General features: G+C 41.6%; 1 protein-coding gene across 3 annotated transcripts in view; it reads left to right on the top strand.

The window, feature by feature from the left end:
• Positions 1–26,428, top strand: part of KCNQ3 (potassium voltage-gated channel subfamily Q member 3) — a 191,801-nt gene that overhangs the window by 145,187 nt on the left and 20,186 nt on the right. For 2 of the 3 annotated variants that reach the window (XM_027898463.1, XM_027898464.1), the window contains exons 2-9: positions 15,454–15,544; positions 17,067–17,193; positions 18,939–19,111; positions 21,058–21,213; positions 22,603–22,713; positions 23,627–23,722; positions 25,095–25,189; positions 26,330–26,356. In XM_027898463.1, coding sequence (XP_027754264.1) covers positions 15,454–15,544; positions 17,067–17,193; positions 18,939–19,111; positions 21,058–21,213; positions 22,603–22,713; positions 23,627–23,722; positions 25,095–25,189; positions 26,330–26,356 — 876 coding nt within the window. Of the gene's footprint in view, positions 1–15,453; positions 15,545–17,066; positions 17,194–18,938; positions 19,112–21,057; positions 21,214–22,602; positions 22,714–23,626; positions 23,723–25,094; positions 25,190–26,329; positions 26,357–26,428 lie in introns of those variants that run through there. The other variant, XM_027898465.1, reaches the window with a different exon arrangement.

Consider the following 26,428-nt stretch of genomic DNA (forward strand, 5'->3'; position numbering starts at 1 on the left):
TTAAAAATAATAAAATAATTTCTGGTTGCTCACATCTAAGCTCTGTGAACAATTCATGCATTTTAAAGTTGCTAAATTAAACCCTCCTGACTCCAATAATGCTGGTATATCGAGCAGATGTGTTCCGGAGTACTACCCACTGCCTTGATATCTCCTGAATAGCTGCACATAAAGAGGGAAGAACACTCATGTAACACTGTCTATAAATATAACAACCAGCATACACTCTGGAGATGCTGTGAGGGCTCCAAAGTTAAGTTTAGTTTGAGGTTTTGAGCTCGAATCAGAACTAAAGCTGCCGTAAAAGATGTTATAATGATAGAATATACTTTCCAGATTAAACATCTTCACAACCCTATTTAATTTCCTGTAATATTTTTAGCTCTCATGAAAAGATGTTCTCCCTATTCATCAAAAGTTATTTTAAACCTGACAGGGGGAAAATGAAGCTACTGATGTCTGCTTCCTTTATTTAGTACTTTTCACTTGACATCCTGTGCTGTCACATCAGCTTCTTAGAGCTGTTGGGGAACCAGGGAGAAGAGCTGGTCAGTAAAATTGTAGGGAGTGTAGGAACATGGAATAAGGAGACAGATGTGCATTTTGGACCTGAAGGTGTATTAAGTTTGCTGATGATGCTAAATTGGGAGCAGCTGTTCACTCCCTCGAAGGCAGGGAGGCCTTGCAGTGTGATCTTGACAAATTAGAGGACTGGGCAAATCACCAACCGCGTGAAGTTTAACAAGGGCAGGTGCTGGATTCTGCACATGGGACAGGGCAATCCTGGATGTTTGACCAAACTAGGGAACCAGAGGCTGGAAAGCAGTGCTGGGAGAGGGACCTCGTGGTCCTGATCAATGGCAAGTTGAACATGAGTCAGCAGTGCCCTGGCAGCCAGGAGGGCCAACCATGCCCTGGGGGGCATCAGGTAAAGCATCGCCAGCTGGTGGAGGGAGGGGATTGTCCTGCTCTGCTCTGCACTGGGACAGCCTCACCTTGAATACTGGGGCAGTTTTGGGCACCACAGTATAAAAGAGGCATCAAGCTATCAGAGAGTGTGCAAAAGAGGGCCATGAAGATGGTAAAGGGTCTGGAAGGGAAGCTATATGAGGAGTGGCTGAGGGCACTTGATTTGTTCATCCTGGAGGAGATTGAGGGGAGACCTGATTGCACTCTACAGCTTCCTCGCAGGAGGAAGCGGACAGACAGGCATGATCTTTTCTCTCTGATGACCAGTGACAGGACCCAAGGGAATGGCATGGAGCTGTGGCAAGGGAGGTTTAGGTTGGTTATTAGGAAAAGGTTCTTCACTCAGAGAGCAGTCAGGCACTGTACAGGCCCCCCAGGGCAGTGGTCACAGCACCAAGCCCAACAGAGTTCAAGAAGCATTTGGACAATTCTCTCAGGCACATGGTGTGATTATTGGGGTTGTCCTGTGCAGGACCAGGAGTTGGATTCAATGATTCATATGAGTCCCTATCCCAATCAGGATATTCCATGATTCTATGATCTTTCTGTGTTCATTTCAGTGATCTGTCCACTGCATGTGCAGGACTTACAACTCCTTCAGCACCTCCATGCTGGACAGTCAGGCTCCAGAATCATTGGAAATGGCTACAAGGACCAACAGCTTCAGTCATATGTAGTCACAGAAATTTTTTTTCTGCAGATGATAACAGAGATGATCTATTTATGCAGTGCATTCACCAGGACAATGACAAAGTCATCTCTACGATGAATCTGAATCATTTAAATAAAAAAGGCCTTTATTGAAGACCAAGCATCTGAAGATTGAGACACTAATCATTTCCTGCTATAACAAAATAGTTCCCAGATAGGCCTAAGAAATAGGCAATGCCTTATGTTGCAGGGAAAAGAAAAGAAAATATCTAGGCCTAAGCCAATACTCATTGCCAGAGTGAAGTGAAGAGATATCCCTTCTTGATGCCAAATCTGCTTCTTGGCTTGACTCAGACTGTGGAAGTAAGATGTACAAAGTGTGTCATCCTGTGCATCAAAGACTTCCTGGATTTTATGATATTTCTGTTCAAGCTGTCGTTACTTTCCTTAAATGATGGCCTTTGCAGATGTACTGCTTTTAATAAACAAAAAACACAAGTATGGAACAAGTTTCAGTGGGATGAAGAAATACCTGAGCCTGCTTTATCCATGCTACAATGACAATGGAAGCAGATTAACTGTGAAAGCATAGGACTTTGTGTCCTCACATTAATTAATTCCTTCTTGGTATGAAAAAATTAACCCATTCTATTTCAGCTACATTTGCCTTAATGCCCTTGAAAGATTCATTAATTCTAGCACTTTCATACTAACACATCCTATAATTAAATTAGAGGTACAAAAAAGTAACTAATAGCGTGGCCTGTTGTTTGACCACATCTGGTTCTCCATCTTCAAGGTAAGGTTTAAGGGTGTATGTACAGAAATTTGTTCTCAGGGACCACAGATAATATTTTTTCTTATTAATCAGGATTGAAATCCCATCACAGAGTAACTAGAGGGATGTCAATGTAAATTTGTGGTGCTTAGTGAAGAGTGGGCAACAGATTCACATGGCCTGAACTCCCCCTAAGCCCAGTGTTGCCAAGGTCCAGACTGTAAGGCTTAGGGCAGGGTAGAATTAGGGTTACCTAAATCTGTCCAGGTTAATATTGCAGGTTTTCTAAGTTCCCACTGGGCACCAACGAATGAGTAACAGAGAAGAAGATATTCCTGAGAGGATCAGCGCTAACCTGGAGCAACAGGAGACAGTCAACCCAGGATAACTTTGTCATATCTTTTCATTTGATGTTGGTTCTCCTGAATGCTGGTAGGTGGATTGCACAAGCTTGAGTCTTGCCATCTCTCCAGGTCACTGAGGTGCTCTGTATCCTGTCTTATGCAACAGTGCTCAAGTGGTCTTTCAAATTCCTCTGCCAAGACACTTCTGCATCAGTCTGTTAGTTCTGTCCACACTGCAGAGGTCCTGAGGCACCTCCAACAGCATGTAGGACTCGAGGGATTACCTGCTATGCCTCCATTTCGGAATTTCCTCACCAGGCAAGCAAGCTGGTTTGTGGCCTGGAAGAGGCTGAATTCTGGCTTGCAGGAGGAGGGTACTACGCAGAAAGGAGGACCTGAGGGCACAGGCAAAAGCATACAAACCATACCAATGCATGTTGACTCTAATAAGTCACTGAGATATTAGAAATGGTAGCTCCCAAAAGCATAGGCATATATTTCATATATATCTATGAAATAAATTATATCCTAGAAAATGTGTCTATACCTAATTTGTTCCTAGTTGAATGAAGGAAAACTCACGCATGCAAAACATTTCTGATCTGATGCACTGCTACTTTATCAATTAGGAACATTAGCTGAAGGAATTGTTAGCATGGCCCCAATCTAGCTAGGTTGCTGTACCATAAAAGCAAGTGGAGAGGAACCAGTAATCCCTGGATTCAATCTTTTTCTAACTATTATTTCTTGCTTCTTCCTTTGTCATCCAACTCATGAAGTTTGAATCTGTGGGACATCAACTAACTGATAGGGATTATTGCTAAATCAGCCTATGAAGTCATTGCTGGATCTGATGGCTACAATATAAACCCTGATTTTTAGCTGAAAATGGAAAGATTAATGCTGTAATAAAGGATAAATAGACAGACATACAATTTTTTCCATGCTCTGTAAATTGGGGCACTAACAAAAGCTGTGCTAGAAATAAATAAATAAATAAATAAAACAGAAAATATGAAACAACTTTCAGGAAGTAAGAAAACTTTTATATGTGACAGTATCCTCCAATATAAAGAATTTCCACATGTTAAATAATTATAGAAAGAATAAAGCTGACATGAGCTTAAGCACTGGAGCAAGGCTGAAAGATGCAACAGAATTGTACAAGATGGCCATTGCATTATTAATTTCTGCTGTGCTGGCCCAAGGGAAAAGCTGCTCCTGCTTTTGTGCACAGTGGGACATATCTTGCATGAGGACAATGACTCAAAATTCCTGGCAAAAAAATATTTGTGTCTGAAAGATTTCACACACTTTTGTATTCTTCTGTCCTGTGAAGGAAAGAACACAGTGATCCATGCTGGAAGAAGGAGCACAGGTTCCCTCAAGAGTCTAAAGAATAAAATATTTCTTAGCCTGCCCCCTAACTCCAATAGTGGGGTGTGCAGAACTTAATTCCCTGCTTTCTATTGTGGGCATGTTGAGTCACTTATGTTAGATAAACATCATCCACAGCCACATAACATCTGTTTAGTGCACACTTAAAGCAGGCACCTTGAGACACATCTAATAACCTTGAAAGCAAGCTGAGTATAACCATGTGCTTATTTTTAAAATGTCACAATGACCAAAATAGTGCCAGTAATTTAATGTGAAGTATTCACCATGAAACCCTTTTCAATGTTGTTCTTTGAGTAATTAACTTTATCATTAAACTTACCACAGCACCCCCAGACTTCTAATAACTTGAAAACTAATAGTTACAAGGTCTCTCCTCTCCTTCCCCCTGCCCCCCTCCCTCCAAAGAAACCACCTGGGACCAGCTCCTTAATTTCCTATTTAAAAAAATAGGAACTACTGTGAGTATAGATCTGAATTCTGAACCTTTTTGGGACTACTACTGCTGGCAAGCTATGGAAAAATCAATGTGCAATCAGTCATGAGCATCTTGATCAAGACTACTCAGAAAACATCCCTGGAACAGTTAGACCCTATGAGCTAAATAATTAATCAGTGTTGAGAACGACTTCAAGCCCATGTTATGCCAGATACAAATGTACAGCCAATGCTGTAGATAGCCAGGGCTAATATCCCTATGTAATCAGAGCAGTGAGATACTGGAGGGATCATCTGATTCAGTATGTCTTTCACCCAGGAAAGAGTTACAGCCTAGTGCTCACTTGATACTGTTTTCTGTAGTCACACGGCAAGTATGTCACCCTATCCCTGGAGATGTCTTGGTGGGATGTGGAGGGGGAAAAACCTGACTTTCCACACACTTTAGATGCCTGTGTCAACCATCACAGTTGTCTGGGAGGTCAATAAAAGCCTAGACCTGACATTCATCCCTCTGCATCAGTCCTAATCTTACAGGAAAAGGGAAAAGCTCTATATGCCTGATGCAAACCTTCCCCATCATCCCAGTATTTGGACTGGCAGAGGCACTCTAAGTTGTGAGCAGAGCATCAGTATTGATTGCTACTTTCTGCTCCAGACTTTCTGTTCTGTTCACCTGCATGAGATGAGATTTAATGGATGATTTAGATAACCAGTTCAGGCACCCAAATATCTGTGTGCACAGGTGTGAGTTAAGTGTCTGCTCTCCCACTAATCCAGCTGGTACAGTCTGTGCAGCCCAGGGCTGTTCTGCTCTCTGAGTGAGCTTTGTTGCTGGCTGGTCAGATCTGTCATGCTATACCTGAAAATGGATTTAACTCTCCACTCTTACAGATTCATTATTAGGTCACTCTCTGCATTGATGCCACAACAGAAGGAGGTGGCAAAGCTTGAATTAGGAATAGGAATTCCTGTTCCCATGGATGTAAAGTAAGAACAGAAAAGTTATGTCAAGGCTGTGTCCCACTGTGCCCAGAACTCCTCTGTTACAGAGGAAAATCCTCCAGTAAAAACAGCTATTCCATTTAGGAGAGACTCAAAGATTCATGTATTTTGAGGACACAAACATCTGAGTCCCAACAGAGTTGTTAGCAGAGATTAAACTGCTTTGCTAGATTGCATTCTGCAATCAGAACTTCTCATTCCTGCAAACTGGGCTTTATTTTTCTAAATGAACTTTACATATGCTGAATTCTGTGCTATTTCAATTTACTTATTCAACTCAATAGAGATATTTCTTCAAAGAAAAACAAATAATAATATTCCCTTCCATATTGCCATTTTGTCCTGAAGGTTTGATAGAATTGTCTTTGTTTGAATCTGTCAGGTTGAATGGGGATAATATAATCTGAGGTATTAATGAGTCAGTTGAGCAAAAGGGCCATCATACATTGTGTTGAAAAGCATTGTTGCAGATGCTGGTGAAGCACTTCAGGAATAAAATTGGACAGGTCTGGAAAAGGCTGATAACCTCCAACAAGGACTTCAGACTTCAAATGACATGTTACATGCTTAAAGATGATTGTTCTGAATTCTGAATGCTGATTAATTGCTTGTGGCAATGCAAAACAGCAGAAATACTTTAAAACAGCATCAGATTTACATAGGTACAAATACCGTGTGCTGTTGTTACTGCCCCGTTGTGTAAATCAGACTTCTGTGGATACAATGACCTCCAAAGAGCTTATCCACAGTTCACCTTCAAGGAGGGCGTGATTCATTTGCCATGCTGACACAACTCATCAGTTACTAATGAATGTGAACTGGAGATGAAAAAGAAGCACAGATAAATTGTCTGTACCACACACTTCGGCTGTCCCTGTGTTGCCCTCAGTGGCTCCATTAGCACCACGGACCTGCAGCTGCAGACCCTTCAGAGTTCTTTCCTGTGGAGGTGCAGATCTTACAGAAATTCCACATGACACAGCCTCTGTAAGCACCTTTGGTGAATCACTTCTAAGTTATTGACTTATATTCTCATTAGTTTAAAGGCAAGATACTAAAAAAAATCCCACTATTATAAAGGGATTTGCCTCCACACAATTGATCATCACCCTCACATTTCTATCCAGACCACATGTCTTGTTTGTGTTGAACCATCAAAGCAGCAGCTGATATTTTAGGGTTGAAATCCACTTTCTGTCCCTCCTCTGTCTTCCCACCAAATTGTTTTAAAAAATCCCAGTGTTCATATGGAACTACTAGGGAAGAGAAGCCCTTAAATACATTCTGAGAGGGAGGTAATAAAGTGCATAAGACCTGTGGCAGTGGTTTGATTGGTGTGAGGCTGAGTTACAGGGAGTGGTTTCATTCCTGCACTGGGAGAAAGGGCCTGGCAGTGAGCATTCAGCCATCTGGGAAAAGTGTGACTGGGAGACTATGATGCTCAGGTCAACTTCCAAAAGGCACCCAAATTTTGCACCAGGTATTATCAGATAAAAGCCCATCCTTTACAAGCAGACTGAGATAAGACTCCTATATTGATATGCTTAAAAATGGCTAATTTCACTTGATGTTTGAAATAATCTGGAACCTCTGAGACATTCCCAGTTCTTTTCTAGAGAGATATTTTAGAATATTCTACATTCAGTGGCCTTTCTCTGGCCTCCAGCTAATGCCATTTTCTAGGGTACTGTAAATGGGCTAGAGCTGTGAATCCTTGTTGCCTGACTGATCACCAATGCCAAACTACAGCCTGCTTATCTATGGAGCACAAAGGAAAAATGAAGAGTCTGGTGTAAGAAAAGGTTTATAGGAACAGGATCAAGTCAAACTAGATTAAAAATATGGTTTAATTTGCAGGGAAACTGGGTCTATTAACACAGTATTCTGTCTGTGTCGATTTGTGTATTCCAAGAGAAAGCATTCCTCCACACCACCACTGTTCATTATATCCACAGCTGCTGTAACGTGAGTTTAGACCTTGAATCTTTTAGCATAAATCCTTTCTCCTCTTTTTCTCTCTCTGTGGATAAAGTGAGAGCAGCTCATCTGCTTTGCATTCTGCATGGTAAGAAATCCTTCCCTGACTGATTGGTGTGAGCTTGTTCTGCAGTACCACTGGGTCTGTGAATGGGCCACAGTCCACAGACCAGATTGTTAAGGAAAGCTGATGTGCAGTGTTGTCACACTGGCTAAGATGCAGTAATGACTCTGCACTCTTCACTTATATAAAAATTAGAAACATTTCAGAGAGTCCTCATGAATTTAAAAACAACCCAACAACTGGATTGTTCAAAGCAAAGATCTGAGACCTTTGTCTGATTTTCCCCAGTGCAGGCTGTGATTAAACACTGTGTGGAAAAGAACTCCTCCATTCTAGCTGTAATACTTCATGCTTTTAGCTGGAAAAGTCTTGAGTCAGGTGGCCTGTGTCACAGCCACATATATGACCACCTCAGGTGCAAAGTGATAGAGCTCTCTGTGGAGTTAATGCCAGAAAATATAGAGATCCTACTGAATCTGAGAGAACTGAGCCATATATTTGGCTCTGCAGGAGCTTCATCAATGAGGACGCCCTTCCTTGCCCATAATGGAAAACCCATTAAACTGTTACCTGGACCCGGAGAGTACTGGCAGTGTTGTGGGGTGCAGGTCATGTGCAGCCATGCATCTCTTCCTTAAACAGCTGCAAATCTTTGACCATGCTAAAGTATCCATTGGGGATGGATATTGCATGCAACTTTTCTTCTAAACGTCTCACTCCATTTGAAAACTGAGATCATTGCATGAAGTGCTCATGTTTACACATAAAGGTGTGTGATGGAGTTGAGAAGGCACATGCAAAGAAGATACAGTCCCAACTGGAAATGGTTTTTTTCACTTGGCAATCCCACCTGGCTGAAAGGGCTATGTTAGGTTGAAAGTATTGGCATTTTTGGAAGTTTTTTTGGTTTTTTTTTTTGCAGTGTAGTTGAAAAATAGAAAAAAAACCACTACTATCAGAACTTCCAAAATGGTTGAAGTCTTGGATAAGGAGTAAGGACTCGCTGTAAGAATCTGCCTGGTCACAAAATTAAGATTGTCAACTCCCTTCCTATAAACTCTGTATTAGACACTACAGAGGTTATTTGTGCACAGTGCTGACTTCACATTAGAAATTCACTTTCAGCTATCTCACCTTTGGAGGACCTAAATCATTTCATGTGAGTGCCTATGAAAAAGGGGAATTTGGTCATCCTAGAAAGGGTGGGTGGGTGTGCTCTTTGACTTTTTTTTTCCTGCTTGTTTGTTTTTTTGTCTGTCTTCTACAGTCTTTTGATTTTCATAGATCTAAAATGGGAAGGTAGAAAATATCAACGACAGTGTTTTCAGTCAGGGCAAAAGGCACAACAGTAGTTTCAGATGTTTCTCTCATTTGCATTTTTTTGAGCTTTCTAAAAATTTACTCAGAGGATATAACTCATTCCTCTCCTCCTTTCTAAAGAAATGTGAGGGAGTTTGTGGGGAGATCAGTGCATGTCTGTGTGAAATATTCCAATTCTTGTGTACCCCTGAGATTTTGTCCTGTTTGAAGTAGACTCCTTGATCTTTTGTCTCTCTGGACACAGCAGCATTGGTGATATTAAAAAGGTACCTTCATGGAAATTCTTCTCCAGATGTTTAGGCATCTATATGGATGATTACCACACTTACCCTAGGCTCTTTATATAATCTAAATTCACTTCTTTACAGGGTTTGCTGAAGGCTGGGCACTTGACTGCTCAATAACAGGCTGACTTTCAAATGCCCTACACTTTTATTTTGCAAAAATTAGAAGAAACCAATGTATGAATCCTGAAGTTTACCTTCAAATGGCTTCACCCAAGTTTGTTGATGTTCTTTGGAGAATGTCCTGTCAGAAGCATTTCTGAAACTCGTTTGGTTTGTGGGTTTTGTAGCTGGGGCTGCTGGGTGATGCAGTTTGGCTCTGTGCTCTCCCTGCTTTGCTGTGCTGCATGGCTCTCCGTGTTTCCTTGTCTATGTGTCTCAACTCAATTAGCAGCACGCTGCCAGCCAGAGATAAGCCCATGGATAAGCATACTGGTCATGGCAGATAAAAGCCCCAAACAATAGTTCAGTCCAATGTCCTTCACTTAATATAAAAATAGAATTTAACCCCCCTAATGAAGTAACTCAGGATATTTAGCTGCAACGGTCAGAAGCTTTTCTGTCCTTATTCAAGCTGCAGGAGGATAGAAGACCACTCCTTGGGAGCTAATGCTGTCATTGCCTCTCCTCTGCTCCTGCCATCTGTCCCCCACTCAGTCACCCATGAGATGAGCTGTCCACCTCTCTCCTAGTAACCTAACATATGCCAGGCCTTTTGGAGCACCTATAACACTTGTCTCAAGAGGGATATAGGATCTTGGTGGATGACTCTTGTCTTCCAAGGAAATGCAGTCTGGGCTGTTTTGCAGTGTCTTGCCAGCAAACCTGGGAAATGTGTCAGGTCATTCTCCTGAAATGTCCCCTGGGGCAGAAAATCCAGGTTGGTGGTGTCTGTGCTATCTGACATTGCTGACCCAAAATACTTTGTACCAGCATGCCAAACTCCCTAAGAAAGCTGGCAGTTGTGGGCAACAGGCACCAGAGAAAAAGGTTTTTCAGGAGTGGACATGAAGAAAAAGCAAGAAGATAAAAAGGCTTTAACCTGGGTCTTGGTTCATACACGGAGGAAAGGAAAGAGGAACCATCTGATATAAAAGCTGTTCTTTTGCACCCTGAATGCCCTGCTGTGAAGAACAGATTTCCTCTCCCAGATCTTGATTTTAAAAGCTTTCCAGACTTAAGGAAAGGACAGTGAAGCCAATTCAGAGACATTCCTGCCAACGAGAACACAAGGTCATCAAAAACCTGGCATGAGTAAGGGTTTGGGCTTTTCTTACTCAACTTCCTACCATACAAGGGACAATGTCTGTCATTGCTGTCACCAAGGAATTAGTGTCATTCTGGGCTACCACCTCATCACCTGTCAGATCAACTTGTATGCCAGTGAGACTAGGGAACTTTTGGGGATCTTTACTTCTTGGAGTTTCCTTCAGCATCTTGTGGAAGAACTTGCTCTGCCTCTACCACTGCAGCAGAGCAAGAGTGTAATTCATCTTACTGAGTGTGGCATTTGTACCCTGTTCTTGCTGTATGATGGCATTGGAACTTTGTGTACTCAGTGGAATCTGTGGATGCAGAGAAAGAGGAGCCTTTGAACATCCCTGCCAGTAGGCCTTGCTGCTTTTTGCCTTTTCCAGGACCTCCACTGAATTTCTCAGTGCTTTTCCCTGCATGTCCTGCACTTCTGGAGCCTCACAAAGTGTTTGCATTTTTTCTGTCACTCTTATCTCAGTACTGATCTCTGTCCTACTGCTTGGAAGAGCAGAGATTCAAGAATCTGAATATTAAACAGTGAATATTCCCAAGTCTGTGGAAATCAGGCACACATTCCCTTCTCTCTGAAGAGCTGTTCTCAAATATTTGGTAATGTCTTTTTTTTTTTTTTAGTGTTAAAAATCCCAACTCAAGCCTCTCATTAGCAATCATAAAACGATCAGTGCAAGATACTGCAGATGTTCTGTGAAAAATGAAGCTTGGATGAAGAGAAAAAGATGGTGGGTAGGAATATAGAGCAACTGAAAAAACTGTGAGAAAAGATGCATTTTTAATCCTTATGGGTAAAAGCCAATAGTTGAAGAAAATAAGCTTGTTCCAATATGAAATTTGGGAAAGTGTGTGGGAATCATGGTTTAGAACCATATTGCTTTGAGTACCCTAAACCAAGAATTTAGCAAAACATTGCCAGATTTTCCTTATATATCACAATCTTAGAAAATTCCATTAGCATTTACCAGGTGGCAGAACATAATGAAACCAGAGCATAGGCTTTAAGGAAAGATATGAAAGTTTGAAATGAAGCAAAGCAGAAAAATCTAAGACCCATGTGAACATTTGGAGGCAGAAGAAATCCCAGTGGCTTGCAAGAAATGGTACTGAAGAAGTGAGAGCAAACAGAAGTCTGCACTGTCACACTGCAGGGGATTTCTTACTTGTAACTGTTCAAGAGGCTTTCCTGCTCAGAGCCTGGAATAGATTACAGGCAAAATACAATGTGATCTGCCCCTACAGTTGTGAAGAAAGGGATGGTGAAAAGGAAACGTGATAAGTACCCCTGTATATATATAAAAATATAAAGGTTCTCAGCTAGATCTACATTGTGTTGGCTTCAAATGAAAGCAGATAGAAAAGAAAAACTCAAAAAAAATGGGAAATATTAAAATAAGTAAAAATTTACCAAATGAAACAGTCTGTGAAGCTGATGCAAGAAACATTAGATTCATGCTCATGCATAGTCATAAATTGCTTCTTCTTTTCTGGAAAATGATATATTGTTTTTGGAATACTGTTTTTAATACACCAAAATATCATAATTAGAAAAAATGAATATTAAGTACATGATTTCTAAAACTAAGAATATTTACTAGAATAACACATTAGTTGTGGCAGTGACAAAAGAGCACTGCCGTTTGGTGGTCTGGAACATACAACAAAGTATTTAGATTTTAGGCATAATGCTGCAAACAGGGACAGTGTAATGCACTGTGAAAAATAATGTAAAATAATAACAAGGATGATTCTAAAAAGCTGAGAGATCACATTCAGGTACTTATTTGGTATATATGATTTACAGTCTTGAAGTCTGGACTGCCACCTGCTGAAACACTGTTTAACAGTGAGCTTAGGCTTAATAGGACTCAATTTTCTTTTCAAACTTTGTTTTTTAGCCTATTTCATTCTTCTAACCCTTGGTGCCTATGTCCCATGAATCCCACCATATGGGCAGAAGCAGCAAGGGGAAGATGTACCTTGTTATCATCTTTGCTGAGCAAGGGGGGCTGATGAAGAAAAGACAACATCAGTGTAACATCCTCCATAGAAAGAGGACACAAGAAGACTTGCAGGCTTCACAAACACTAAGATCCAAAACAGAAGAGGCTGGGTTGCATAGCATCAATGAAATTAAAATTCACAGAGTGCTCTGAACCACAGTTGCAATTGCAGATTCTCAGGGACAGTTTCTGAGATGTGTGTTGATTAACTTGTGGGTGTTTGCAGTTGGTGTCTAGCCTTTGGAAATGGTGCAGCAGGAGAACAGCTGACCCTTCCAGGATGGACTGCAGCTGCAGGAAGGGGCAGGAGCCTGGTTCTGTGGTCTGTGTGGTTTTTGGGGACTGCAAATTCAGCAGTTGCGTCTCTGAGGTGCATTCATGCGCTTCCTGCAACAGGGGTTTCAGACCATATTCCCTGCTCAGATTTGACCTTAAAATTATTCATTGTGAATTGTGATCTCCAATATCACTCTCTCATACTATTTTTACTGGGTTTTTGTCCTGCTTGATCTGTTGTTTTCACGGGTGGGCTCTCACTTGGTGCACTGGATTTTGCAGCATGAGCTGTGCCACAGGTAGCAATCAAATAAGCACCACCTCTTCTCCATTTATATCAACATTTGGGACTTTTAGCGAGCAAGGAAAAGCTCTTTCACCACCGTGAGACTCCTTTTCTTGCATATCAAATACATGGGTGCGATCACCTGAACATCACCTGCACTGAGCCTGTTTCGTGGGGAAGGAAAACGAGCGAGCTGTATCCCCTTGCTCTGTGGAGCACCGGTACCCTCTAGTGGTAAATGAGCAGGCATTTTTAGGCAAAAGATGACGATTTCACTACAAACTTGTCTTCTATCTTCTTCTTGGACAAAAATCTGTACATCATCTTTAATTGACAATGGAGTTCTGTTGAATGATATGGCAAATTCACGCCTTTAGTTTAAGTAGCTAATGATGTAACGCAATGATGTAATTTCCTTGGACTGTTTTCAGTGTGTTTCACGTTTCATTAAATCATTTAAATGATACTTGTGAGCTGATGGGTGCCTGAATTTTCACGTGATATAAAGAAATGTCTGTAATGGAAAGTACCAAGAGGCAGCTGCTCAAGGCTTTAAGTGGAGTCTCAGTGATGGTACCACTTTAATGGCTGTAATGTGGCAGATCAAGAGCTTATAGATAATCAAAAGAATCATTGTCTTGGTTGAGGTTTCACTAGTTTGCTCATGGAGGTGCAGAATAGCTGGATTGGGAGTCTTGGCAAGCCAGTGAGCCAAATGTCTCAAGCAGTGGGAATGTTGTTGTAGGTAGATGGAAAAAGACACATTCTGGACCCAACATCTGTTTCCTACCAACTGCATAACCCATGCCCCAGAGCATGTCTGGTGAGTGGAAAATGGTGAAACTTGTCAAAGAAATCCAAAATTATTTAGCACAAGAAAACACATTTATTTCTATTCTAAACTTGCTCAAAGTGGCTGATATGAAATTTTCCTGGCATAAGAAAATTCAGTCTGAACAGCTAATTTTAGGAAAGCCACAGCAAAGTAATCCTTCAAGGTTTGCTGTGAAGTATTTCACTGTTGTCTTTTCCTTGCATGGAGGGTGCTAGTGGATGCTGTTTGGAGGAAATTTACACCCCCCCTCCCCCCTCCCCAAAAGGCAGCAGGAGTTATGTGGAGCTCAACTCTGTCCTTTTACTCCAGCTGCAGAGAAGTTGCAAGTTCTCAGAACACTGTTCTCTAGCCTTAGGTTTTCTCATATATGAAGGAAATGAAAACCCAAGGCAGGTTAGAGGACAGGTGTCTCTGAGCTGAGCCCTCGCTCACTGCCTCCACCCTGCAGGCTGTGGCTCTGCTCATTTCACCCAGTGAAACAAAGTGGAGTTTTACTCAGCAAGAAATGAAATCACACTACAGGTATCAGATTGAAATTCAAAATAGGTACTACAGACTAAACACAGCTTATGCCTATCATTTCTTTGATGTACCCTAGCTAGGAGAGCAGGGGATCCAGAGCTTTTATGGAGACATCCTTCCAATTTATTTAGTAAACTCAAAGTTATTTCCATGGCCACCTGCCCCTCTGTTCCTGTGGATTACATTTTGGAAGCACATTAAAATGCTCATGATCTGGGTACATGGAGTACCAAAATATGAGCTTCGCCCACTCTGCTTCACAGTAATCACTTAGGAGACTCCCTTGATTTTTTTACCTCTTTGTGTATAAAGGATTTTGAATAGCTTGACCCGGGGAATAGCTTTACAAAGCAGATCAACGAGATTGAATTGAATTTACCAGCAGTGGCATTTAAATTTTCAGTCAAATCTCTGCATTCTGGAGCCTCTCAGACAGACTGATTTATCACGCACTGTGTCTACTGGAGAGCAGAAATTTACCCTCTCCTGTTTCTCTTTCAATCCTTTTCATCTTTTCATCTGCATAGAAAATGAGTGCAAAAAGAAAAAGAAAAAGGAAAAAAGAAATGCAGTGCAGTTTTCAAGGGAGGGTTTGTCCTGGTGCTGCATTGTAGAGAAGCGTTTACTGTTTCCCAGGTCTCAGGAAGTGTCAAGTAGATTCATTCCACTGTTACTGCAGTGCCGTTCTGGGAAGCACAGAGCATGTCAGCTTGGAATAGACCTCCTGAGCAATATAGTCCTCTGCTATATCATACAATTCCTTCCAAAAATGCAGTATCACTCACTCTTGAAGAATGCAAATGAATTAATTAATACATGTCTGTCCCAGGAACATTCTGACTTAGGATCTTGCCATCACTGCCAGTTTCCCCCACTCCATCATGGTTGAGAATCCTTGATCTTCATGAAAGCCCACCTGTCTGCTCACCAGTAGGAAGCAGCCATGCCCTGATGGATCTTATAGGTAATATCTCCAATGCAAATACAGAGAGGGGTAACTATGCTGTGTTTTTTTTTTTTCTCTTCCTTCATTCCAGGTTCCTGATTGTCTTGGGGTGTTTGATCTTAGCTGTCCTGACAACTTTCAAGGAGTATGAAACTGTTTCGGGAGACTGGCTCCTCTTGCTGGTAAGTAGCCTGTGGCTGGTTCATCACCCTGGTAACACCCTTGAATTGAAATCAGCCCCATCTGCAGGGATAGAAACTTACTCCCAGCTCTGCATGCCATAAGGTTTCTGCCACTGGTCCTGGGGCAGTGACCATACACTTACCTATTGAAGAGTTCCCAGTCCACTGTCAACAACAACTGAGTAAAAAGAAAGTGAGGTTCCTGAGTAAAAAGAAAATGAGATGAAAAATACCAGCCTAAGGCTTTTGAGCATTAGCCTAACAGTCCTTCCATCAAACTATCAGTTAATTTCCCATTGACCATGCCAGACCTAAGCACATTTGAAAATTATTTTGGGGGTGATCTTTCAAATATTTTGCTTCACTCTATAGTATTCTACTAATTCCAGTATTTCTTTCAAGGGAGGTCATCAGAATTGGTCTCATGCTTGTGCCCAATAGCAGCATAACTGAAATTGTTGTAGGCAGTTCCTCTGAGAGAAAACGTGTTAGCAGCAAATACATACCTTTCTTTGTGTGTTCCAGAATGCTGGTTCTATAAATGTTGAAGTTCATGCTAAAGACTTTATTTCTGTAGGCCTCCTGTTTGGAAGAAGAGTGGAAAAAATAGAGGAAGCTCCTCCCTAAGCATAAACATGGCATATTCAAAGCTTTATGAAAACGACCTTAACCATGAACTTCCTCTGCTCCCATAGCTGTCATGAAATAGAGAGCACAACATCTCACCTAACCTGGCCTTGTATAAAGTATCCCCAGCAAAATTAGTTCTAGGGTCTCAGTTTCCCCTTCCCCTTGTACCCCCAGAGGCATGTAGATCTGGGCAACTGCAAAATGCTGAAAGGAAAGAAAAGTGAATTCCCCTTGTTCCTTCTCAAAAAGTGCCTATATGAAAACACACCCATCCCTTAGGGAATGTGAAACCTGCTTTTGGCCTCTGTTACCCTGCTTATAGCCCATCTTTCACCTTTGAGAAAGCCTCAGGTAATTTTTCTTCCTCCTGTGCTTGTTTGCATGTGGCTCTCAGCAGTTTTCAGAAGCGCCCAGGAGCTGTGGGTTTGAGCATGAGGAAAAGTGCCCCTTAGAAAGCATATGAATATACTGTGTCCTGCCCTGTGTCTGTAGATGTGGCTGCATGAATGAGCTGCTGGTGGGTCATCCTGGGTTATGGGTATGGAGTGCACCGAGGACTTTGCAGTCACCACTTGCAAATGTCTCCCCCTTTTGTGAGGAACAAGAGGTCTTTCTGTGTAAGTAACTGCCCTTACATTAAGGCAGGGTAAGCACTTCACATTTACCCAACAGCAGGGACAAATTCCTCCTGCAGACTGTTTGGAAGGCTGGAAAGGCATGTCCCACTTTGCCTTGCCTCTTTCATCAATCTGTATTCTCCTCCACCTTTTTTCCTCTATCTCTCACACATATCCTAACACTTGTGCCTCATGTCCTTCAGCTACACCCTTGTGTACAGAATTACTGCAAAACTTGTCATGAGACTAACAATGTAGTTTGTGTCTTGATACAGGAAACTTTTGCCATTTTCATCTTTGGAGCAGAGTTTGCCTTAAGAATCTGGGCTGCTGGCTGTTGCTGTCGCTACAAAGGATGGAGGGGGAGACTCAAATTTGCCAGGAAGCCTTTGTGCATGCTGGGTAGGCACATGCTCTCTACTACTGTTTTCTCTGTTTTGTCCTTTTCCTTCTAAGCCAGTTTGGGGGATGTCAAAGAACTGGTGAATGGCAGTGCGAGGAGCACTGAAATCAGATCTGCCCTTTATGCCAGGACTCATGTCCTGCTTAGAGTAGTTTTTTGAAGCAGCCAGCAATAACAATTAATTTGAGAGACATTTGGGTGTCTAATCGGTGAGAAAGAAAAAGAATCCTTCTACCCTTCAAACACATTGCCCTTCTCCTGAGTCCCACTGCATTCTTCTGAAACTCATCCCCAAAAAGACTCTCTCTGCCTTCAGTTTCAAACGACTTCAGATCACAACCCTACCCAATCTTCCTCAGCTCTCTTTCATGTTTGTGTTTTGTTTTACCTTTGTGATTTCACCTATGTTGTCATTCAGGTTTGGAAGTCAGTGTCTATAACTATCCATAAAACTACTCATTATTCATGTTTGAATCCCCTCCTGCAACTCCTTATCATAACCACAAACCAACCAGCCAGTATTTAGGAGCTCACTCTGCCCCGAGCACCCGTCTTGCACATCGCCATTCATTCACTGATTTTGGGATGCTCTCCTTTGTTTCAGTGCTGTTCAGGCCAAACAGCAGGGGTTTGTTCTTTATTTGTACAGCACGTAGTACTCTGGGGAGCTGTGGTGCCACATGAATACACACCTCTCTTCCCTCTCCCTCCTTTTGTTCATCTCTTGGGTCTAAATGGTAGATAAGATTGTAACAAATTTTGTTTGTGTATCTGTGCTATCCTCAATTTAGTAGTGCTCCTTTGTGTGCCACTGTTGTATAGATACATCTTATACTTCCAACAGGATTGTGAAGGCAGCAGAGTGTGGTGTGAGCAAACAGGATTGATCCTGTCTCACGCCTTCTTGGCAAACTTGCCATCTCACTTCTGAGATGGAATCTTCATTGATAGCTGGGTAGATGTCATAGTTCTGAAGAACAGAAAATATTCTGGACTTATGAATATCATCTCTCATTTGTCACTGCTGCAAATTTTTTTTTGAGAATGATTGGAAGTGAATAAATCTGAAATCCACTCTTTTTGGCTGGAAATATAAAGACAATTTATATTATAAATTTCATATTATTATAAATTATATATTATTACTTATATATGCCCAGAGAATGTTTGAAGCTGTACTTTCATCTTGTACGTGTATAGGATCAAAAAGCAAGAGGGAAACAAAGAAAAGAGAAAAAAACCCAAGATGTGATGCGATTGTGCATTTCAAACCTCTTCAGTTGATCAGCAAATTGGTCCTGTGAGCACTTACAAAAAAATAGTAGCACTGGCTTGGAAATTTTAATGGGAAAACTCAGCCAAAAGAATGAAATAGTAGGTGTACGATCAAAACTGAATTTCTCATCTGCTGACCTGTTCACTGTGGTGTTCCTGTGGTACAGATGAATAAAAGTCTGTTTTTCTGTCAGCCTTAGGACACTGTTTCTGTGCATCCCTAAGCAAGCTCAGGCAGAATCTCAAGTCCAGTGCATCGATCTGTAAACAGATCCCGAGGCTTTCCGGTAGGTTTTGTCTGTGATGCTGCCTGTGTGGCAGATGCAGATAGCTGCTTAATTGGAAAGAGCAGGCATTTCCAGGCAGCTTCAAAATATACCATGGGAAATTTGCAGCACAACCAGATGGGATTAAGAAGCAGGTGACAGGGCCACTCTCGTTGGCAGGCTTTGTTCTTCTCACCTTGCAGATATCTTTGTGCTGATCGCTTCAGTGCCAGTGGTTGCTGTTGGGAACCAGGGCAATGTTCTGGCCACGTCTCTCAGAAGCCTCCGCTTCCTTCAGATCCTACGGATGCTCCGAATGGACAGGCGGGGCGGCACCTGGAAACTTTTAGGATCAGCTATTTGTGCACATAGCAAAGTAAGTGAGGAGCTTGCAGGGCTCAGCTGGGGGCTTGGGGAGAAAGACTGAAGGGAAAGAGAGGGGATGCACAGGTACAGCAGTGCCGTGGGATTATGTTTAGTGGTTCCAAAAATAGTTTTGTTCCTTAAGTTTTATTCCCTCTTCCATTCTCTGAACCATTTCTGCCCCTAGTTTTACCCTTCTCCACTCAATAGTGGTGCTGGGAAGGGAGAGTGTGTTCATTCCCACACATTACAACAGGAATTTTGTCTTTACACTGAATGAAAGCAGGGAAAACCCTTTAATGGTGAAAGACGCTCAAATTTTTGACAGAAACGCCTATGAAGCTGCGACGTATTTTTAGTGGCTTCTCAGACTTGTCTGGTCAACAGATGGAGTAGGACTGGACTCCAGAGGGATGGCAAGAGGCTGATTAGCAGATATGTGGTTTCAGAAGGAGTTATTGGTAAAATTTTTCTGTGGAAGGATGGGTCAGACAATGCAGCAATGAGACAATACAGTGAGAACCCAGACAGGGAAATTTTCTAAAATCATCTTTGTTTGGTCTAACTTGATGCTGTAGTCAGACACACACCCTGTCTTGCACCAGACAGATATTTGTGTTCTTGCATTTTCACAAAACATTATTACAAGTTAAAAACTATCTGCATAATAATCCTCTAGATAAGATTTCTCATCTGCATGGGGTGTAGAAAAATTGCACACTCTGTGCTACATACTGCTTTTTCTTATCCATGAGTGACATTCCTGACATTTTAGGGGGGGTTGAAAATTAAAACGCCAGCTGGCACAGCATAATTAGACTTTGCTTCAGCATAGTGGCTGATGGGGATACCCATCCTGCTTCGTTTCTTACCAGCTTATGTTTCTTCCCTGTATAAACTTGCTACAAAGCAGGTGGCACATAAACACTGTCAAAAATGTTTCCCAGGAAACAGATCATGGAAGAAGTCTGTGTACCAAAGACATTGTTTAGAAATTGTTTAAGGCTTCATTTTGTGGGAATTCATTTACATGTTGCTTGCCCACCACCACCCTCTGGATCTCAGGTGGCTCAGAGATAAGAAGGTGTTGTAAGAACTTTGCTTTATTGGAGATAATGAAGAAACAATTGTGATAACAGTTTTCTTCTGTGATTGCTCACCAGAAATTAGCTGAGGAAGTTTGCTTACCTGAAGATTCAATTATGAAGTTCTCAGCTTCAATGTTTTGTGTTTTTTTCTTCCAATACATTTCTCATAAAAGGAAATGGAATATTGATTTTTTTTTTTAGCCACTTTTGAAGAATTTCTCAAAAAATTTTTCTTCTTTGCTTCAGATGTTGTTGGTATTTTAATTTAAGTGACTGCATCTCCCACCTCAGTGGGATTAGACACACACTCCAGTCACTCCCTCTAAAACAGGGAGGCTCAGGTTTTGTTTTCACACAGATGCTTTTCAAGGTCTGTTCTTATTGCATGAATTCACATTGAAAACATCATTCATTCATGATGGAATCTGCTTTTATATGGCTAAAGAGAAGCAAATCCATCCTGCAGCTGTGGCTCTCTGGAGGGAGGGAGAGGGCAGGGCTGTGACTTGCTGGCTAAGAGTGACCAAGCCCAGGGGCAGAAGGGATGTGAAGAGCCAAGGTCAGGGACAGAGCCCTGCAGCAGCTGTGTCACGGGTGCAGATACATCCTTAGCCCAGCTTTATGCAGAACTACAACTGCAGATTGCTCCAAGCTGCTCCCCAGGAAGATGCCACGTAAGGGCTAATTCTTGTAAATCTCTGCATTATTTCCCACTGAGTGCTGAGCTGGGCTGGTCGGGGTCTGTGACCAAGCTAGCAGTGACAGCTCTGCTGTTACCCTGTGTGCCTTTCTCTCCTCCTGATGTTTACTCTGCCACTGTGAGTATTGAGGATGTTTTCAGACCCTTCATGTCCATCTGTTTCTTTTGCAGGAGCTCATCACTGCTTGGTACATTGGGTTCCTGACGCTCATCTTATCCTCGTTTCTTGTTTATCTGGTTGAAAAAGATGTTCCTGAAAAAGATGCTAATGGAGTGGAGATGAAAGAAGAGTTTGAAACCTATGCAGATGCACTGTGGTGGGGGCTGGTAAGTGACTCCAAAATACTCTTCTTAAAAACTTCATACCCAAAAGAGATAAGATGTTGATGTTAGAGATTATAGTGCAAGGGCTGCTGTATTTGGGTGAAAGGCATGTTACCCATGTAAAGTTACCAAAGTAGAGGTGCCCCTACAACCAAATAACAGAACTTACATCCCTGCTGATTTTCAGGTTGATTTTCAGTCAGACAAAGGCCCTTAGGAGCTTAAACCTCCTTTAGAAATCATTCTATGCTCCTGGGAACCCTCTCTTTTAGAGGAGTATCTCTTCAGGTCCAACTGCACTATGCCTGTGGAAGACCTGGCTCTCATGACAGCAGTGTCCTGCCTGGGAGAGCTGCATCCCTCAGAAAATGGCAGAATCAGAGCTGCCAATGGATAGTTCTGTTGGGCAAGCAAAGAGCACCAAAAGTTTGGGCAGTTGAGGTAGACACTCATGGAAGTTTGGTTCTTAAGAAGCCAGTGACTGAAGATGTCTGAATTCAGATGCAGAAAGTAGAAAAATATTTCTGGAAAGATTAACTCAACCATTCTCATCGTAAATATATTGTCTTGCATCTATTCCACAAAAATCAGGCAGTAGGATGATGAACAAGAGGGACCTTTATACATCTGTTCTTTTTTCTTCTGATGAACAGAGGAGTATTGGTTTACATCACTAACTTATTTGATAAAAAAATATTCCTGTCATCCCAGCATTCATGTTGCTTTGCTACTGATAGGCAGAGAAGTCTATATTATGCTGTGACTAAAATTCAGCAGCTTATTTTTTTATTTAATGTAGTTCACTCAGAAATGGCAAGATATTTCCCCATACCCCCTACTCCCATTATTAGTTGAAAGGTACTAAGTGTTGCATAGAACAACAGGATGTTTTCATATCCTTTCAAATCCAGGACATTTAGACAGAGCCTCACAGGTGAGAAAAGGGACACAATTGGATTTTAACAACTGAGAATGAAAGGAGTAAGTTTTTACAAAGTCATCTTGGTTTTAAAAAGACCAGGAGCTCATGCAGAGCTTGTCCTGACCAATTGTTAAAGGCCCATCAACGTTAACTGACAAATCCCATTCTTAAATGTAAGCTGATGGTGGGCAGGAAACTCACTGTACAGGCAATGGCCCCCAAAGCTCCCTGGCAGCAAATGCATCCTAGAGAGGCAGCTGCTTCAAGACTAAATGCATTCTCTGTACAATGCCTTGGGACTGTGACACCATTAAAGAAAATTAGTTGGCCCATCATCAAGATCCTATTTCAATGGCCTGTGCATGAGCACCCGCAGAGCAAAGTGAGTTATGAAGGTTTTGTGGTGACATTTAAAGCAGAGCTGTTGGCTTTGTTTTTCTCATGGGAAGTCCTGGTCATTCTGCCCACAGATCACCCTGGCTACGATTGGGTACGGCGACAAGACCCCCAAAACGTGGGAGGGGCGGCTGATTGCAGCTACCTTCTCTCTCATTGGAGTGTCTTTCTTTGCTCTTCCTGCAGTAAGTACCTTCCCCCTCCTCTCTTAGACACAGTCCAATGCTGCGCACTTGCAAAAAAAACCAAAAAACATAAAGTGAACAAAACTTTCTGTAGAACTAAATCCCTTTCTAAGAATTCATTCAGAGACTTGAGGGTGTCTATATTAGTAAACTAAACTTGTTTCTTCCCAACTTTGCACAGAGCTCATTGGGTATACTATACCACCCCAACACTCCTCAAATCATATGTGGGCATTGTCTGACAGTGCTGGCTGGCACACAACAAAATTAATCCAGCGAGTGAACAGTCTGGGAAATCACAAGGCAGTTCATGAGACTGTACCGTGGCACATGTTAGTTTACTGGTACTGACATAGCCCCCGCAAGACATATTTTTGAAGGATTTATACCCTACTGTTTTAATAATTAGATTTAGGCCCATCTTACCCAGCCCTGTAATTCCCTTGCCAGCAAAGTCCTCAGGTGAGAATGAGACAGGATCTGAGTGAGATGGGCTGAATAGCAACAGAAAGTGTCCCAAGCCCAGAATTTAGGATACTTTTCCTTCAGATCGGGACTTGGAAAGAATTTCACGGAGGATGGCAAGTCCTATACACCCAAACTCAGAGTATGGTTTAGTTTAGCATACTCTTGTATTGCACAAACACAATTTCACTCCACCCTGAGTGGAAGGTAATACACCACATGGACACCTTCAGCTTGGAAAGGCAGTAGACATTGAAGAAGCCTGTTGAGCACCTTAAAATGGTCTGTGGTCCTTGAGAAGATCATGAACACCTCCTGTCTTATGAGAGGAGCAGCAGAAAACACATGCTGTGCTGCTTAATCTACCCCCACAGACCTGTTTTTGCTCATCATTTATCCATTCTTTTCTAAGAAGTGTCTAAAATCTTGCGTTGCTTTGTGTTTTCAGGGCATTTTGGGCTCAGGCCTGGCACTGAAGGTCCAGGAGCAACATCGTCAGAAACATTTTGAGAAAAGAAGAAAGCCAGCAGCTGAGCTCATTCAGGTTTGCAGCCACTCACCCTTTCCTTGAAAAAGTGTTGTGTATGAAGACTGCTCAATCATGATAAAAAGGGCCACCACCTGCCCCCTGCCCAAGGTCTCATTTCTCATTCCAGGATGTGGCAAGCTGTGTTTGTTAGTTTTTTCACACCAAGCTAGATAATCCAGTGGTTCTTGTGGTTTCTGAGGAATTGTTCAACTCCCAGAATATCTTTCAGAAGAACAATGTCTTTAGAGAAAGGGTCTCATCTGCTAGGTTCTGGAAACCAACCAACTTCTGCATCAGTGCCACAAAATCACAGAAAACAAGCTGTTGAAAACATATTCTTTCCAAAATACAGGTTTTGTCAGTTCCTTTGAGGGAGTGCTTTTATGTGCAAACAAAGTTATGTTGTTATTGATGTGAAAACAGCAATAGAAGTAACACAATAGACAGTGCAATCAAGGCAAAGAACTTTAATAGAGTGTATGGTTTAAAAAACAAAAACACTCTAGATCTTCTGTTATGTCACTGAATGATCTGAGAATTCAGTGGGAAGAGAGTCCTTAGCTCACCCAGACTTCAGTTATGGCTTTTGTTATTAATTCAGAAAATTAGGCTTAAAATCACTAGTCTTGGTGCTGACAAGTTTGACAGGAGTTACTCTTCCTAGATATGGAGTGCCTCCTGATGGCAGTAAAGGAAATGGAAGTATTTTGACAGAGGGGCAGAGAAAGTTTCTGTGATATCAAATGGAAGTGTTGGTGCTCAGGACTGCTCAGGATCAAACCAGTCCTCAGGATAAACAGGCTGAGTGGAATATTATGCTGTTCTCATTGAAAACACTGTTTAGCAAACAGAAGGATCTGCAGTCATGAGTTGTGGATGGAATTCATCTTTTAAATCAAAGCATCTTCACTTAGCAGGTGGTTTGTTTAGCTACAGTGGGTTTTAGGTATGTGCTTCAAGAATTTTCTTTGGAGAATTTTGATTGGAACTAAATGCTGAAATAGAAGATTGCTCAGCAAAATTTCCTCTGATGATACATTAGGTAATAAACTATCTTGAGCACTTCCAGAATTACAGCACAAGTCTAGCAGTGCTTGAAGCTCTTTTAGACATACCAGACAGGAGAATAAAACCAGTTTACTCTAATGTAATGTCATGTTGATGGTGGTGGTTCTCTCCATGTTCTGCCTCCTTTACAGCCCTCCCAGACCATAATCCAGTGTCAGTAGTTGTACCATATAGTGCTACTAATTTGGTATGGCTGATTAATAATTAATTTCCAGGTAGTCACTCAGGTGCATTGTCACGTTCTTTGAAAGTCTGGCTGCAGGCAGCCTGGGGAACAGCTTTACTCCACACTAATTATTTCCTCTCCCCTGTAACTCAGGCTGCCTGGAGATACTATGCTACTAACCCCAACAGGATTGATTTAGTTGCTACCTGGAGGTTTTATGAATCAATTGTATCATTTCCATTTTTCAGGTAAGTGCATTGTCTATCTCTCCATCATAATTTTCTGTGAAGTATCAGTCAAGACAGGAAGCATAGACTTTATACATATCAATGAGGCTTTTGTAGGTAACAGATATTTCCCAGAAAACTGTTCTGAGGAAAAGGAAACTCTTTTGAGGTTGTGGTTTTATTTCATTCACCACTTGTGAGTTCATTGGAAAGCATTCCACACATAAAGACATTCAGATATAATAGATGCTCATATGTTTATGGCCATGAGTCTGTCTGATCCTCATTTTTCTTGCCTGCCAAACAGGCACCTTTCACACACTCAGGTCTTACATTTTAAAACGTTGTTTAAAAACCTATATGGCCCTATGAAAGCCAAGACTTTTAGCAATAGACTATCAGCTGCTAATAATAGAAATTACATATCCAAGTTAATGTTTTAAGCTTTCATTCTGGACTTGCTGTTGGGCCTCATTCTGAAAAAAAGTTCCTTTAAACTAGTGCTCGGCTCAAACAGAGCTCTCCACATGTAAGTTGTGTCCACTGCACTAATACTGCAGCTCCAGATGTTGCTCAGAACTGACCTGAAAAGTTTCAGGCTCCTGCCTTCAAAGTGCAAATTGCAAATACTAACTCTTTGTTTTATTCACAATATGTTTGTTTAGGATCAATTTCACCTACTTCAAAAAGGAAATCTCTAAAAATAAACCCACCAAAAGTGTTTAGTTAAGGTTCAGTACATTTCTTTCCTTTTCTTTACCCTTTCTCACTACTGTCTGTTCTCACATTTTCCATCATAGAGTAATTTCTAGAGGGTTTCTGGACCTCAGGCTTTTTTCAGAGAAGAATTCTCAGACTTGTGAAGAGTCCAGACTCATTACTGTGACTTCAAGCTTAATCACTGTCTGTAGATTCTTCTGATTTGAACACAACCTGAAATTTAATAGGTGTTTTGCAAATAAGGCTCCAGAAGAGAGGGCAGAAGAGATCACTTCTCACCAAAGACTGGATTGCCAATCTAAGCAGCACAGATTGGTTTCAGGAATCTATATCACTTTCTTTGCTTTATGGGTAGCTGAAAATGTAGCTTTTATTCTTTTATTCTAATATGGGATTCTTTTTTCCTTGCTTTCTTGTAATGCTTCCTCTCTTCTATAAAAGGAAAGAGCAATTGGATGGTACTGCCAGGTATGTAGCTGCCATTATTTTATATATATGTTTTAATACAGTTTTTGGAGGATGCAAGTTAAATAGTTCTTT

The sequence above is a fragment of the Empidonax traillii genome, unplaced genomic scaffold (assembly GCF_003031625.1).
Source record: "Empidonax traillii isolate 1590-97213 ecotype Southwest subspecies unplaced genomic scaffold, ASM303162v1 scaffold598:size422692, whole genome shotgun sequence".
Lineage (NCBI taxonomy): Eukaryota > Metazoa > Chordata > Aves > Passeriformes > Tyrannidae > Empidonax > Empidonax traillii.